Source organism: Acomys minous (assembly GCF_964271855.1).
Source record: "Acomys minous genome assembly, chromosome: 13".
In the NCBI taxonomy this organism is placed as follows: Eukaryota; Metazoa; Chordata; class Mammalia; order Rodentia; family Muridae; genus Acomys; species Acomys minous.
Window position 1 is genome coordinate 78648352 of NC_140495.1, and position 16057 is coordinate 78664408.

A 16057-nucleotide genomic window follows, 5' to 3' on the forward strand; every position below is an offset into this window, starting at 1 on the left:
TCCTAAACAACTAAGCTTAATTGTAAGACTGTAACTATCTAGTCTTCAACACCATTAGGGACTTGAGAAGGAAATAAATGTTACCTAACTACATACGAAGTGCAAGAAAGCAGCTTCCAAAATTAATAATTAACAGACAGCTAACTGCCTGTACAGTCCCCAAATTTTCTCTATAACATTGAAGAATCAATCTCCAGCCTTCTGGCCCAGAGTATTTGACAGACTTATTTGTGAAGCAAGAACGATGAAGGACCTGTTTACCTTGTGTTGGCAAAGCTGGAAGTTGACTTCCCCACATTTAAGTTTTGCCCATTTGACATCATTCTGTCTGAAGCAAAGTGAAGGAACCACAGGGATTCTGGGATAGAGCCAGGCATTGGATATTCAGCCAGAAAAATGTGCAGAAGATGGACACATGGTGCCTGAACACAGGTAACCTGCCATGTGACAGAACTTAGAATAGAATTATGTGTTTATTTTAAGTTATGAGCTAGTCAAAGAAGAGCCTAGATATGTGGCCTATGAATTTGTATAATATTTAATGGGTCTCATGAGTCATTATTCTGGGAGTGTTGGGCAGGGAGGGAATTTTCTTCTACATGTATAACCATGAAAATATTCCCTTCATAGAGATTTCCTTGGAGCATGAAAAGCCTTAGCTGAGGAGAACTCTTACCACTAAGAGCCCAGGTATTTGGAAATACAATCAACCATGGCTGAAACAGCCATTGCTTCTCTGTTTTATACTTATGGGTATCTATTTTGTGTGTATATAATTTGTAGTACTTATTTGTACTGCTTTAGATTTTTCTACATATGCCTATTTAAAATGCTTTTAAACTGGGGATTTAGACAAATCCCATTCTGGCCACAATATGAATAATAAATGTATATTTATTTGAACTTCTTGATGGTGAAAGTCCTGCAGACAATAGTCTTATTTATTTCTAAAGAGGATTTATGTTGGAAGAAAGATCCCTTGGGCATTAAGAAGAAAAGCCTGCAGAAGCACTTTAGTAATTTATAACTCTTAGGATAAAATATGGCAATAATGATTGCTAAAGTAAAAACCAAAGTATAAAACTTCATATACTGTACATAATGCATTTTCAACTTTTCTATTATTTAGTTTGTTTGTATCACTAGAAAAGCTACTGTGGGAAATTTATATGCATCTTAGAAGATATGAACTCCTTTGTTCATATGTGATTTTGTATATTGTTTTGAACATAAGATGTACATGATGAAAACATTTAGCAATGGTGATCTGTGATTTCTGATTGATATGTGATTCTTATTACCACTTTCTGCATTTTGTGGGCAAACACCCCAAATAGTGAATCAAAATTTGTCAAACTTATATGCTAACACATGGAAAACTTGGGGTTATTAACCCTGGTTATCCTAAAGCAGTCTAGATTGGTTAGCTGTCATACTATTTCTTTTTTCTATATAATATGGCCACGTCCTAACATACCGTGAATGGCAGCCTTAGAAATTATTCAAATTTTACAGCTTAGGAAAGTGAATTTAGTACAATGAGTGAAATGTGTATGTGTGTCCTTTCCTGAACTGAAAACATAGATTCCTAGTATGGTTGGTTAAGGTTATAGGACATTAAAAGGGTGCATAAGATTAAACCTTTTATGCTGTCATCAAGGTCCTTATTAGAAAAAGAAGAAGCCAGAGCCCTCTTGTGTCACTTCAAAATACAGAGCATGGCTGTCTGTGGGCATGGCAGATCACCCTGCGCACATGTTCAGTAATCTGATGTGTGAGTTACCCATCCTATGGCATTTTACTGTTTCATGCTGAAGAATCTAAGACACAAAATTATAATAATTTTCCTCATATTTCCAAAATATTTTAATTTTTGAGTTTAAATATCATCCAAGAATATAATTATTTAATATGTTATTCATTAATTAACCTGATAACCTAACTCACACATTCTCCCTTTCATCAAAGCAACATTTTATTGGTAACTTCAGAGATAATATCCTCTCAAATGAATTAAATGGTAAAAACACACAGTTGACCTAAAAATGTGGCTTTTTAGTAAAAAAAAAAAAAAAATTCCAGAATCCAAACACTTAAAACAAAACCATAACCACGTGATTTGCTACCTTCTACCTTCAAAAGTTGGAAAAGGTTTTACTTCTCTGATATTAAAAATATGACAGGGACTTATGCATGAAACTTATCTGCATTACCAAGTGTCCTCTCTGCATGACAATCTACAGCTGACTTACTCTTTCATAAGCTGTTCTATTATTTGTGTGTGGGGCGAGAAGAGAAGACAACTTAGGTTGTCTTGTTTCCAGGATGAAATGTTAAAGATCACACAATTAAATATCTAGGCTCAAATACGACATATTTTTTTTAAAAAAGGGCTCAAATACAACATAATTGAAATGTCAACTTGCTACAGTGAAGAATCTCAACTGAGGAATTATGTCAGCTAAGGCTGTGGGCATATCTGTGAGGTTGTCTTGATTGTCCAGTCCACTGTGGGTGGCACCATTCCGAACACTATGTCATAAGCCATATAAGAGAGAAGAAAGCTAGCTAAGCCAGCAAAGAGGCAAAGAGGCATCATGGATGCAGTTTTAATTTTAGCTTTACTCTTGGTGATTGAGTATGTGTGTGTGTGTGTGTGTGTGTGTGTGTGTGTGTGTGTGTGTGTGTGTGTGTGTTGTGTAAGAACAGAAGAGCTGGTGGGACAGGTGAATGTTAGCTGCCCAATATGGATTCTGGGAACCCAGCTCTGGGAACCCAGTTTCTGGCCTCTGCCAGAGCAACAAGTGCTATTAAGCACTGAGCCATCTTTCCAGAATCTTTAACATTTTTCCACGTGTATAAGCATATTCTTCGTTATTCCCAAGTGTTATCTCATGTTTATAATGATGGTGAATTCTACTCTAGTGTAGAAACGAAAAGGAGATAATGCCAGCAGCAGCATCTATAATAAAATAAGGAGGAACACATTCTACTTCCTGCGATGACCATCTGAAAGCATCCCATGCCTTCTATTGCTATTGTTGATGACTAGCTCATGTCCTAGGGCTGGGGAGATGGCTCAGTGGTTCAGAGCACTTTCTTCTCTTATAGTGAACCTGAGTTCAGCATCCAGCACTCACACAGTGGCTCACAACCATCAGGTCTCTAGTTCCAGGGGATCAGTTACCCCCTTTACTCACCTCCGTGGGCAACAGGCATGGAGGGCTTGGTGCACATAAATATATTTAGACAAAATATTCATACACATAAAAGAAAAATAAATCTTATAAAAAAAACTATCCATGCATTCCTGGAACTGTATTGTTCATCTAAACAGGGTACATCTGAACTCGTATAAAAATTTTTAAAATTTATGTATGTCCTATTAACCACTGAACCATCTCTCCAGCCACTAAATTTATTTTGTAAGTCATATTTTGGAATTACTTTATTAACTTGTGTGTTTTTTTTTAAAAAAACTTTTTTATACATCCTTAGTATATAAAAAAAGGACTTCTTTCTTGTTCCAGCCCCAACCCCGACATTTTCGTTTAATTGCAAGTATCCCCCCTTCTTTATTACATGTATTCTCCCTACCTCTTGGCTCCCCCATAGTGCTATATTTCTCCCTGCTTAAGCCGTTTCACTCCCCTAATATTCACTGATTCAGTTTTTCTTTATCTCTGATCTACTATCTTCTTCTGTTCACATATGCCTCTTGCCAATAGTTTTTCTTCTTCCTTAAAGTTTGCTAACTTTTGCTTGTGTTGCAAGTTAAACATGCAAAACAAAGGATTTGCAGTTAGGATTCACATATGCGAGCCAGATAGAGAACCTGTGGCGTCTGTCCTTCTGGGCCTCACACGTTAGAATCTTTTCCTGTTCTATCCATTTGCTTCAAAATGTGGCTATTTTGGTTTTCTATATACAACTGAGTAATATTGCATTGCATATATGTAGCATATTTTAGTGATCCTTTATCTGTGAACAACTAGGTTAAATACATTTTCTAGCTAGTGTGAAAAGAGCAGCACTAAACAGGAATGTGCGAGCATCTTTGTAATGATATAAAGTCCTTCAGGTATCTACCGTGCCATATAGGGTCACATGACAATTCTAGCTTTTGAGAAACTTCCAGGCTGTTTTCCAAAATGGCCACACTAGTTTTCAGTCCTACCTACAGCGTAAGATGCCCCACTTTGTCATATCCACACATGCAATTTTGTCATTTGTATTCACAATGATGACCATTCTGACTAGGGTGAGATGGCATTTTACAGTAGTTCTAACTTTTGTTTCCCTGATGACTATTGGTGTGGGTGTTTTTAAAAGTGTTTTCTAGCCCCTTGTATTTCTTAAGCAAAGTTTGTTTCATTTGAAATTCTTAGATTATGGTTTTTTATTTTTTGGCTTGTTTTGGGGGGTTGTGTTTTTTGTTTTGTTTTGTTTTGATTTTTGTTTTTCTTTTTCTCTGTGATAATTTTGTCATGGAGGAATTGGCTGAAAGATGAGCCCTTATTTCCTACCATTATTTTATATAACCAGCTACAAATATTAAAGGTCTGAATTTTTTTTTGCAGAACTCAATGGTAATCTACCTATTATTTGAAAAGTACTTTACAACAAACACAAAAGAACCCTGTCCTTCAAAAACTTAGCGATATATGTGCAAGAATTAACAGCATTTCACTGTCTTCCCCTCACAGAGTGAACATTTCATTTAGCCAATTAAAATCTGTCGTGGGTGTTAACTATGGTGGTTTTTTTTTTTTAATCCAACATTGAAGAATGATTTGAAAATTGTTAACAGGCTTGCAGCAGATTTTTCTGTCTCAGAGAGTCTCTCTCTACTTTTGGAAGAGCTGCTTAGATTGTGGCCCCTTTGTCATATTCTCAGGAAATGTTAAATCAATGCAAAATGAGTGGATACATATTTCTAAATATAACCTCCTCACAGGAAGAAGAGCTGAGGAAGAGCGGGGAGGCCAAGTATGCCCACCTGAGTGACGAACTGCATGTATTAATTGAAGTGTTTGCTCCACCCGGGGAAGCTTATTCACGGATGAGTCATGCCTTGGAAGAGATTAAAAAATTCCTTGTTCCTGTAAGTGACTTTTGATTTTACATCCAGTCTCTTATCAATTTTGATTTTTAAATTGTGCCTTTGATCATTGAGTTTTGAAGGAAAATGCGTTTTTCCCATTAGTGATGCATGTGTAGATTTGATACAAAGCTTGGAGAAATAGGGCACACAAGGCATTTATTAGAAGACCTGGCTGTTGGCTCTTTCTCCTCGTCTGGCAAAGGTATTCCTCACCAGCCTCACCAGACATTACACCAGTAAATGTCAGTCCACTGCCAGAAAGAATAATAAAAAACATACCACCAATAATACTTTATTTACATCACCTTTACCTGTTTTAAGCCTCTGACATGCATTTTGATAATTCATAATTAGTACAAAAAGTATAGTTTAAAAAGGATGATATTGACTATGTGCTATTTATAGTAAAGCAATGACAGTATTTTAAAATAAATGCTTTTATGTGACAGTATGTCAGCTCCTGGCTTATACAGATATGTATAAGATAATATTAATAAAGGCAGATTAACATTGACTTAAAATGTTAGACATATAAACTCAATGTGCAATGGGAGGATAATAGAGACACTCATTTTTAAGATGGCAAACTCAACTATACATTGAATAGAGTAATTTCCTAAGAAATAGAAGAAGGCAAATGCATGAAGTCTTAAGACTGGCAATGGAGCATTCTAGAAAAAGGTCCTTCAGTAGGAATCCTGTCATGAGTCTTAGGCCTGAGATACTGAGACAATGCTAAGTAAAGGTCCCAAGTTGATCTTGGGTAAATCCTCAGCCCAGAGAATGTAAGGCAGAGATTAATCTGTAAATGAACACACTGGTATTAGTGTACTCAACAAAAGAGGAGTATTGAACATTGGAAAGGAAAAAAAAATCAGAGAATTTCCTCATGGTAAAAACATTACAATTGAGCCACATTTTCTAGCTAAATGCCCAATTCAAACATTAATCTTTGTCAAGACATAATTACAGACTAAGTTATGTACGTCTTAACCACATGTGCACAGTTACTTTTTGATTCTCATCTGGAGACCTTCCTAAATAGATTTGATTCTTAAGATTGGTGATCCTATATTCTTTCTTTTACTTTCAAAAGAAATATTTGATGCTAGGCTGAGTAAAGCATCATAAATAAGCAGAGACCAGATAGACGTATGTGTAGTGAGACCAGGTCTGCTTAGATCACAGACTCATTGTATAGTTTTAGCTGAGTTACTTAAATGTCTAGAGCATCAGTTTATGGATCTTTAAAATAAAATGATCATAATTTATTCAGTTACAACTAAATGAATTTCAAACATTATAATGCATGCAAAAGAGATTAAAAACAAGAAACTGCTATAGAAATTGATTTTTAAAAATCTATTATAGTAGAGAGACATATAGAAGATTTTCTGAGGTAAAATGTGTTAGACACAGTAATATGTCATTTTTTTTGTTACGAGTAACATATATTTGAGACTATGAAATAATTATAATATTTCTATCTTTACTTTCCTCCCTTCAACCCCTCCCATGTACTCTTCCCTAATTTACTTTAAATTCATGATGTTTTTCATTAGTTGTATGTATGCATATATATATGTATATTCCTAAATATAACCTTAATCTATAGAATGTTACTTTTAATAACTCTTTGATACATATATATTGAACAGAGAATACAGGGTATGTTAGCGCCCTTTATAGTAAATATACATGATGTGTATCACTTTCTCATATATTGTACCTTCTAATTACTTTATTTCTACTTTATCCACTGAAAAATAAATGTTTGACATAGTGAGCAATTTATATCTGGGCAAACATGTGTCTTTATCATTTAACAAAGTGGTTCTCAATTTTTCAAATGCTGCAACCCTTTAATGCAGTTCCTCATATTGTGGTGGCCCCAATAACAAAATTATTTCTATTGCTATTCAGAACTTTAATAATTGTAATATTATTATGTGTTTTCTGATAGCCTTAAGCAACCTCTGTGATAGGGTTATTTGACCCCTCAAATGATTGCTACCCACATGTTGAGAGTCATTATATAGCACCTTACTAACAGTGTTTGTCTGATTGTAGTCTTACTGTTGAATTCAGCAGAAAAACATGTAAGAAAAATGCAGCTAGGCCACAGCTGAGATCCATGTGGATGGACTCCACCCTGCCCCTGCCACTCCTGAGATTTCCTCTCTGTAATCCAGTTGTCTCATCCTTGTGTTGTTACATTTTTTAGCTTTTGTTTATGCAACATGGTAGCTAACTGCTACTCCTAGAGCCTTTGAAGATTCCTCTTAAAAATATTAACACGCTCTGTTTATATTTTATGGCCAAACTATTTTGAATTTTGTTGTCTGGCCCTCAGTGCCCGGCCCTCTCCTTTTGCAGGACCACAGCTCCCGTCCTCTGGCTCCTGGTCCTTCCTGTTCTCCACCCTGGTTTCTTAAGTAGTTGGTTCTTCTTAGTCTTTTCCTGACCCTCAACCCGTGGTCTCTGTCCCGCTCCTCCTCTCTGTGGCAGTTTCATATTTGCTAATATGAATTTGCTCATTAAACAATTTGTTGTATTTTAAAAAAATATTAACACGCTCTTCCCTTCTCCTTTAGCATCTTTTCAAACATTATATGTGTAGAAATGTCTTCAACTACAAATATAAAGTAGCTTCCTCAGTTGCCTTCTTTCGTGCGGTGCTTTTGTGACAGGTTTATGGTACCACCGATAACTCTATTTAACATATTGATTTATTATCCTTATACTATATTTATTTCTCTCATATGTATTTATTATGTTTAGATCTTATATAGCAAGATGATAGGTAGGTAGGTGGGTAGGTAGATTAGGGTAGATTAGCTAGATAAATGGTAGATATATAGATAGAAAGATAGATGATAGAAAGAAAGAAAGAAAGAAAGATAGATAGATAGATAGATAGATAGAATAATAGGACAAGCTCTTTTATGGTTTGTTTACCAGTTAGAACAAGAATATCCCGAAGGTTTGGTTGAGAATCTCTCTCCTAATACTTTTTATAGCCTATACCATTTGTGACAGTCCTCTGACTGATTTTGTTTTCATTCTTGCCTTGGTTAGCTCCAGGCAAAGGATAGTATCTATTTACTTTAACTATCACCAGAACCACAAAAGAGCTAAAACAAACTGATGTATATATATATATATATACACACACACACACACACATATATGTATGTATATGTATATATGTATGTATGTATATATATATATACCTAAAACCTCTCAGCTGTCCATATTTCATGTGCTATTTCAGTTCAGATGATAATAACATAGCTGGACATTAATGTTTATAAATATCAGAGGTGAAGATTCAGAAAAGCTAGGGGAGTTCTAGAACAATACAGAAGACTAATGTAGACTAGGACTCCAACACTCATCTTGTTTCTCTGTAAAATTGTGTCTTTCCATTGTCAGGAGTTTTCATCATCCTCTTGTTCTGTTAGGTGTAATTACTAAACCTGCTCTATGCCCAGAGGGTACAGCCCTCAAAATTACCAGTATGAGTGTGAGTAATTCCTAATGAAATATCTGAAGGCTTTAGAATGGTAGAAATCCACTCTGTTTCTGCAGTTAAGTTAGTTGCTGAAGAAGTAATTACTATTGTCTTGGTGGTCTCTGCTCAGACACCTACAGTATTACTAAAGTAAGCAGACTGAGCAGTCACTGAAAAATCATGTGAATACTTCCAATTTCAAATATGTGATGCTTTAGTCAGTAAAATATTATTGAATTGAACATTACCAATTTCAAATTCTTAACGTTTTAAGAATGAGCTAGCTCTGCCAAAAATATTGTTCATTAGCTTGCCTTAAGATATAGATTGGTTCTCTATAGTAAATGTTTCAATGCTAAATTTTTGTAATTGATGCTTCAGTGATGAACAAGGGTCCATTTTACCCCTGAAGCTGGAAGAAGTGGATGTAAGTGGCCACTGTTCTATTTCGCAGTGTTCCTTCCAGTTGTAATTTAGGTATCAGGACACTAGCATGTTTTGTCTGGGTGATGGCTTGCAAAACTTTAGGGAACAAAATTCATGCTAAAGATTGTGTCAGAAATTCCTTAGAAACCCAAATATATATATATATATATTTCCTAACTCTAGTCAGAGCGTTAAGTCAAAATAATGATAATATTCTATGTTGTTAAATTAACTAAGGTTCAGGTTGCATTAAATGAATTTGGCAATTGCAAATGCTTAATCATTAACCCATGACTGAAATGTAAGACATCTCTTCCTAACTACAAAATATGAGATATTCAAAATCCAGTCCATGCATGCAGTGGGATGGTGTAGCAGTTAAAGGCACTTACCCAGAAGCCTGAGTCCCATCCATGGAACCAACATAAGTGTGGAAAGAGAGAATTAACCTCACAAAAATAGTCCTCTGAATGCCAAATGTATGCTGTGGCATGTGCATATACATAGCAGGCACATAAATCATTACAAGTAACAATTGTTACAATAATTTATTATCAGCTAGTGTGTGCCCACACATTTTCCATAGAAGAGATGAAAAGTAAGCCTCCACACAAGCAAGAAATTAGTCCAAGATAACCAAAAAATAGATAGAATTGACCTAAATAAGAAGTCATAATATAGAACCTTGTCAGAACCTACAAATTTGACAGCTCTCTATCTTGCTTAACTTAAGCTTCATATGGTGTAGACCAAGGTTTTCTGTAAAGGAAATAGGTAGGTTGGTAGATGGGTAGGAAGCTGTGTAGATTTGTGCATATGTACACACATTTCATTTTGCCTTTGTATAGTTGTATATTTCTTTTACTAGTCTCATAAATAGGACCTTTAAGTTAATTCAATCCAGAGAAAAATATTTATCTGTGCCCTTTCCCAGGAGTGTGGTTGACTTACCAGGACTTATACTCTCAGAGAAAATTGGCTACTTCTCTCTCTGTTGTATTAGTGGCCAGTAGCTCCTCAGCTAGGACTTCATGTCCACCTTCCTTCTCCATGCTAGGATCATGTCTGACTTGGGCATGGATGGGTCTGGTACATACTGTCATGACCACCACGAGTTTATATGTGCAGCTGCCCTCCTGTTTCTGGAAGACCCTGTTTCTTGAGGTTATGCATTCTGTCTTCCCTTTTATAATGATCTCTCACCCTTGGGAAGAGGGCATAAATCACTTAGGACTGAGCGTTTCACAGAATATCTAGTTGTGGGCTTCATCTGTAATCACCACATACTTCAGATAGAAGCTTCTCTGAGAGGTGAATTGATAAATGGCTATAAGGATAACTCACTACAGGTCAGTTTAATACTATGTGGACTTAGCAGAATAACACTGGTAGGTTGAATTCTTTAATAATCATGATTTAGGGAAAACAAATACTAAATAATATCATTATATTGTTGTTTCTTGTTACTCATATACTTGTGTACATAGATATGTATATCCATGGACCATTTCTGGTTCTTTCCTCCATTATATTGGACTATAATGCTGTTAGTCATACTTCATGAAATGGAGGTTTTACGTTTGTTAGAAAACCATACTGGAAACTTATAGAGAATTTGAATGCAGAAAAATTAGTTTTTCTTCTTTATGATCCAAGCAAATAGAGGACATCTCCCTTTGTCTTTATCAGAGGGTGGACCTGCTTCTAAAATTAGGATAGGACACTATCACACAGGAGGGTAAGCAGATATGCAAGAACTAGAAGGCATTTTCAGTATATATAGAAAGAAGAATCTGTCATTTCATGTCCTAAACATCTGAATAATATTTTGGAGCATGCTGAACATAAAACACTGCCCATAAATATTTTATGAAAATAAGTTTACTTATACAAACATGCCTATGTAGCACTACCATGAGTTCCATGATGCATTTTTATTTCAAAAGGAGTTTACATCAATGACTTTTGAAGGTGAACATGTAGGAGAAAGGATGCCTTGGACAAGAACGCACAAGCCAACGCAAGTGCCGTTAGTATATGGGGAGACATAGAAGATGGGAGGTGGCATGCCTGTGTGCTCCCTGAGATCAATATTTTATAGCAGCCTACAGACACGAGAGTTTCCAGCTGCAGGACATTCTGTAACCTTAGGTGCAGTAAGGAAAGCACAACCCATAAGCTGGCACCAGTCTGCCGGTGTCATGGTGAGTAAATATTACCTAGAACTTCCTCAGACTGCTCTTGTGAAAAGCATTCTCTTCTTATATAAGAAATCATAGTGTAACCACAAGGGAGCTAATGGAAGTAAGCAAAGAGCTGAAGGAATTTATGTAATCTTACCCGCTCAGCAATTCTTCCTCTGTTGCTATGGTACTATGATCCTATTTTCATTTTTATTGGAAAAATGTATTATCATCTAATATTATAAGTTTTAATCTATGAATATGAAAAATATCACAACTATGACTTCAAACATAGATAAAAATCATTATTATTTTTGAGAAGAGATATATTAACAGTATGTTTATAGTTTCCGAAATTGAAGACGACTTCGGCATTCCTAATAATGTAGCATAGAATGCAGGGGAAAAAAACAATCAGGAAATAAATACTAGATGAGATACTTATTTTCACAAGGTAGAAAACAAGTGTCCATATAGTCAAATGCTCATGTTGTTGTAATGGTGGTAATTTATAAATACAGAATTACCGTAGGCTTTGCATTCATACACCCAGTGTTTTCACTGGATGTGACAGCCTAGCATTTTGAAGTTTCCAAGCCAATATATAAGAACTCCTATTGTTTTTTTTTTTTTAGTTGTTCAGAATAATTGTTTTCATTTCTTTTGTGCACATGTATGTAACCTCCCTCTCTCTCTTCTCTCTCTCTCTCTCTCTCTCTCTCTCTCTCTCTCTCTCTCTCTCTCTCTCTCCATGAGTATGTGTGTATGTGTATGTACATATGTGTGACTTTACATGCATATGGAATTATATGCCATATGTTGATATCAGGTGTCATTTTCAGTTGCTCTCTGTCTTAATTTTTGAGAGAATCTCTTGCTGAACAAGGAACTCACTGATTTGGCTAAATTGCATGGCCAGAAAACACGAAGAATCTTCCTGTTTGTCCCCCTATCAATACACCAATACTAAGATTACTAGAATTAAACATGCTATGCTCAAGTTTACATCGATGCTGGAAATCAAACTCAGAGCCTCATGGTTAGACAGCCGGCATATGCTGAGTGAGCCCCATATCCAACACCAGCCCACATTTCCTTGTTTCCATTATGGCCATGAATATGTCCTTATGAGTTACTTCATCCACACTAGTTAGTATTATATTCACTTTAATTGCTTCTATCGTTCTGTTAGTCACCAACATAAAACCTTCCCAGCATTCCCAAAATATTTTCTGTGTTGTCAAAGTCTTATAGATTGTACCAAACAGATAGGATATGCAATCCAAGAATCTCACTTGTTAGTATTACCATATAATACAATAACCCCTTTACAGCAGTGGTTCTCAATCTTCCAAATATATTACATTAAAATTTTCTTTAGAGTAATGGTTCTCAACCTACCTAATGCTGCCACCCTTTGATACAGTTCCTCAGGTTGTGGTGACCTCAAACAATAAAATTATATCATTACTGCTTCATAACTGTAATTTGGGTACTGTTATGAATCATAATATAAGTATTTGATATGCAAGACATCTGACAAGCCACCCCTGTAAAAGTCATTCATTACCAAAGGGGTTGCAACCCACAAGCAGAGAACCACCGCATTAGATAATGAAACGTAAATGTTACATAATACTTCGGCTTCTTCTTTCTTCCTTTCTCCTCCTTCATTTCTCTTTCTCTTCTTTCTTTTGCTTTTGAGGCAAGATGTCTCTAAATATCCCACAACATTCCCAGTCGTTCTGTGTAGCACAGACTGACTTTCAGCTTAAAACCCTCCTACCTCAATCTACTAAGTATTAGGATTAGAGACATGAGCCACACATCACACTAATTGTTCTTCCTATAGTAGGCAAATTGAATCAGAACCTGGCACCTACTAGAAAAGTGTTCTTCCACTGACCTGTGCTCTAAGTTACTAGTTGTCCTATACCTTTCAATAGAAGGAAGTCTTCCCAAACAAGTGGGGAAAAAAAAAAGAAAAAAAAAAAAAGAACCAAGAAGGCTATTGTCAACTTGGTGAGAAATCTTTTTTCCCCTTTAATTTTTTCAGATTATGATATAATTCCATCATTTTTTCCTTCTCTTTCCTTTCTCCAACCTATATCAAATACCCTTTATTGGAATATTTAAACTCAGTTACCCCTTTATTTATTATTTGTAATTACATACATACACATTACCCAATAAGTAAATACAAACTGCTCAGTCTATATGTTACTTGGAAGTATGTTTTCAGATCTAGTCACTTGGCACTGGATAACCAATTGGTGAGCTCTTCCCTGAAGAAGTCTGTTCCTCCTGGGTAGATATTAATTCTCACTGTTATTTATTAGCACATTTAAGAAGAATTGTATTTGATTATTTCCTTTTATTGAAAGTAGATTATTATTTCATACGATATATCCTGATTATAGTTTCTTCTCCTTCTACTTCTCTGAGTTTCTTCCTCTCCTCACTGCTGTACCCACTCGCTTCCTGTCTTTCATTATTTAAAAAAAAAAGGCTTTCAAGAGATAACAACCAAACCTGACCAAATAAAATATAGTAAGATGAAGCAAAAACTATGAAATCAGAGTTGGACACATCAACCTAATAGGAGGAAAAGAGTCCAAGCAAAGGCACAAGAGCCAGAGACTCATTTTTCTCATAATCAGGAGTCCCATTAAAAAATTATAATATAAATTTAGAGGACCTGGTCCATACCCCTGTAAGCTTCATGGAAGGACATATTTGTACTGGCTACTTCAGACATGGGCTTATATACTTATTGCTTAGTTGACTGAGGGGGCCATGTCCTCCTGGTGTCCTTCATCACCTCTGGTGCTTACAGTCTTTCCACTTTTTCTTCTTCAGAATTCCCTGATCATTGAGGGGCTGAATCTGATGAAGACATCCCTTTTAAACTCTCTCTCTCTCTCTCTCTCTCTCTCTCTCTCTCTCTCTCTCTCTCTCTCTCTCTCTCTCTCTCTCTGTGTGTGTGTGTGTGTGTGTGTGTGTGTGTGTGTGTGTGTAATGTCTGGTTGTGTGTCTCTGCATCTATTCCCACATTCTGCTGAAGGAAGCATCTCTGTTGGCGAATGAATGAGACACTGGTCTATGAGTATAGCAGAATATGGTTAGCAGCAATTTTATTGACTTTTGTTTTCGTTTCCTTCCTTCTCCCCCCCCCCATCTTTCTCTCTCTTTCTTTCCTTTTCTTAGACCCATAGTGGTTTTTCTTAAACCTAGATCTATAGGTTTTATATTCTCTGCATTTTGATTCCCCAAGCAGTATTGGGTATGGGTTCTCTCTCGTGGATATGCCATTAAGTCAAAGCAGACATTGGCTGGCTACCTGTCGAGCTTCATGACAGCATCGCTGTAGCATATTTTGCGAGCCTGACATATTGTAGGTCAAAGGTTTTATGGCTGAGTTTCTGTCCATGTTTCCGTTTTGGTAACCTGCAAAGTACCTCCCTACATCAAAGGCACTAGAACATAGGAATAACAGCTCCATGTAGGCACAAACTCTACTTCTCCTTGTTTAATGGATTGTGAGGCTGTTGTCCTTGGCAGTAAGGCCCAGGTGTTAGGTTGTGAAGGGCATACTTTTGTCTTTTTAAGAGCCTGGGTTGTTCCATGATTTCCACAAGACCGCCTAGGCCAACAACGCAATTGAGTAAAACCCCCCACCATTGTAAACCTCACCTGGCTATAAGAGATGACAGATGAGACTCCACATTGCTCATTATCGGGAATACTCCTTAGCATCACCTTCACAGATTCCAGACGTTTGCACAGCACTATGTTTCCGCACCACTCCCCAAATTCTACAGTTCCAGTTCTAGGCATCCCCCCACTCTTTCCATATACCCTATTCCCTATGACATATCCAGCAGTTCCTGTTCCCTCTGACCTATATCCCATGCATAAAATCTATTATTTTCCTCTCCCAGGGAGATTCAATGCATCTCCTCTCGCCCGAATCCTTCCTTTTTACCTAACCTCCCTGAACATATGGATTGTATCTTGGTTATCATTTACTTATCAGTTTATATCCCCTTAGAAGTGAATACATACCAGAATAATCTTTCTGGCTCTGGTTTACCTCACTCAGGATTTTTTTTTTCTAATTCTGTCCATTATCCTGCAAATTTCCTTTTTAAAAAACATCTAAGTAATGGAATCTCTGTGATTCCATTTCCTTTATCCATTTCTCTGTTGAAGGGCATCTAGGTTGCTTCCAGTTCCTGGCTGTTATGAATAAGTCATCAATGAATATTATTGAACAAGCATCCTTATGGTGGGGTGAAGAATCCTTTGGGTATATGGCCAACAGTAGTACACTCAGATATTGAAGTAAATCAATTCCCAGCTTTTTGAGGAACTACAATATTGATTTCCATAATGACTGTACAAGTTTGAATCCCACCAGCTATGAAGGCATGTCCCTGTTACTCCACATTCTTGCTAGCATGAGCTGTCACTTCTGTTATTAAACTTAGCCGTTCTAGCAGTTATAAAATGAAATCTGAAAGTAGTTTTGATTTCCATTTTTCTGATGACTAAATGTGGTGAACACCTTTTTCAGATTATTTGCTTACCTATCTACACCATTTTTAAATCGAATTATTTGTTTTTTGATATCTAATTGTTTGACTTTTTATATATTTTGGATATTAGTCTTCTCTTGGTTATGGAGTTAGTAAAACCCTTTTCCCATTTCCTGGGCTGCTGCTTTGTCCAATTAACAATGCCCTTTGCCTTACAGAAAATTTTCAGTTTATGAGGTCCCATTTATTAATTGTCGATTTTATTGCCCGTGGTATTGGTGTTCTGGTCAGA

The 16057-nt window shown here is 36.2% G+C and overlaps 1 protein-coding gene across 7 annotated transcripts in view; it reads left to right on the forward strand.

The window, feature by feature from the left end:
* KHDRBS2 (KH RNA binding domain containing, signal transduction associated 2) overlaps window positions 1-16057 on the forward strand; it is a 487677-nt gene that overhangs the window by 212205 nt on the left and 259415 nt on the right. For all 7 annotated transcript variants that reach the window (XR_014774012.1, XR_014774013.1, XR_014774014.1 and 4 more), the window contains one exon: window positions 4958-5104. Coding sequence is in view for 1 of the 7 variants with exons in the window: in XM_084754861.1 (XP_084610987.1) it covers window positions 4958-5104 (147 nt within the window). In the remaining 6 variants the exon portion in view is untranslated. The remainder of the gene's footprint in view (window positions 1-4957; window positions 5105-16057) is intronic.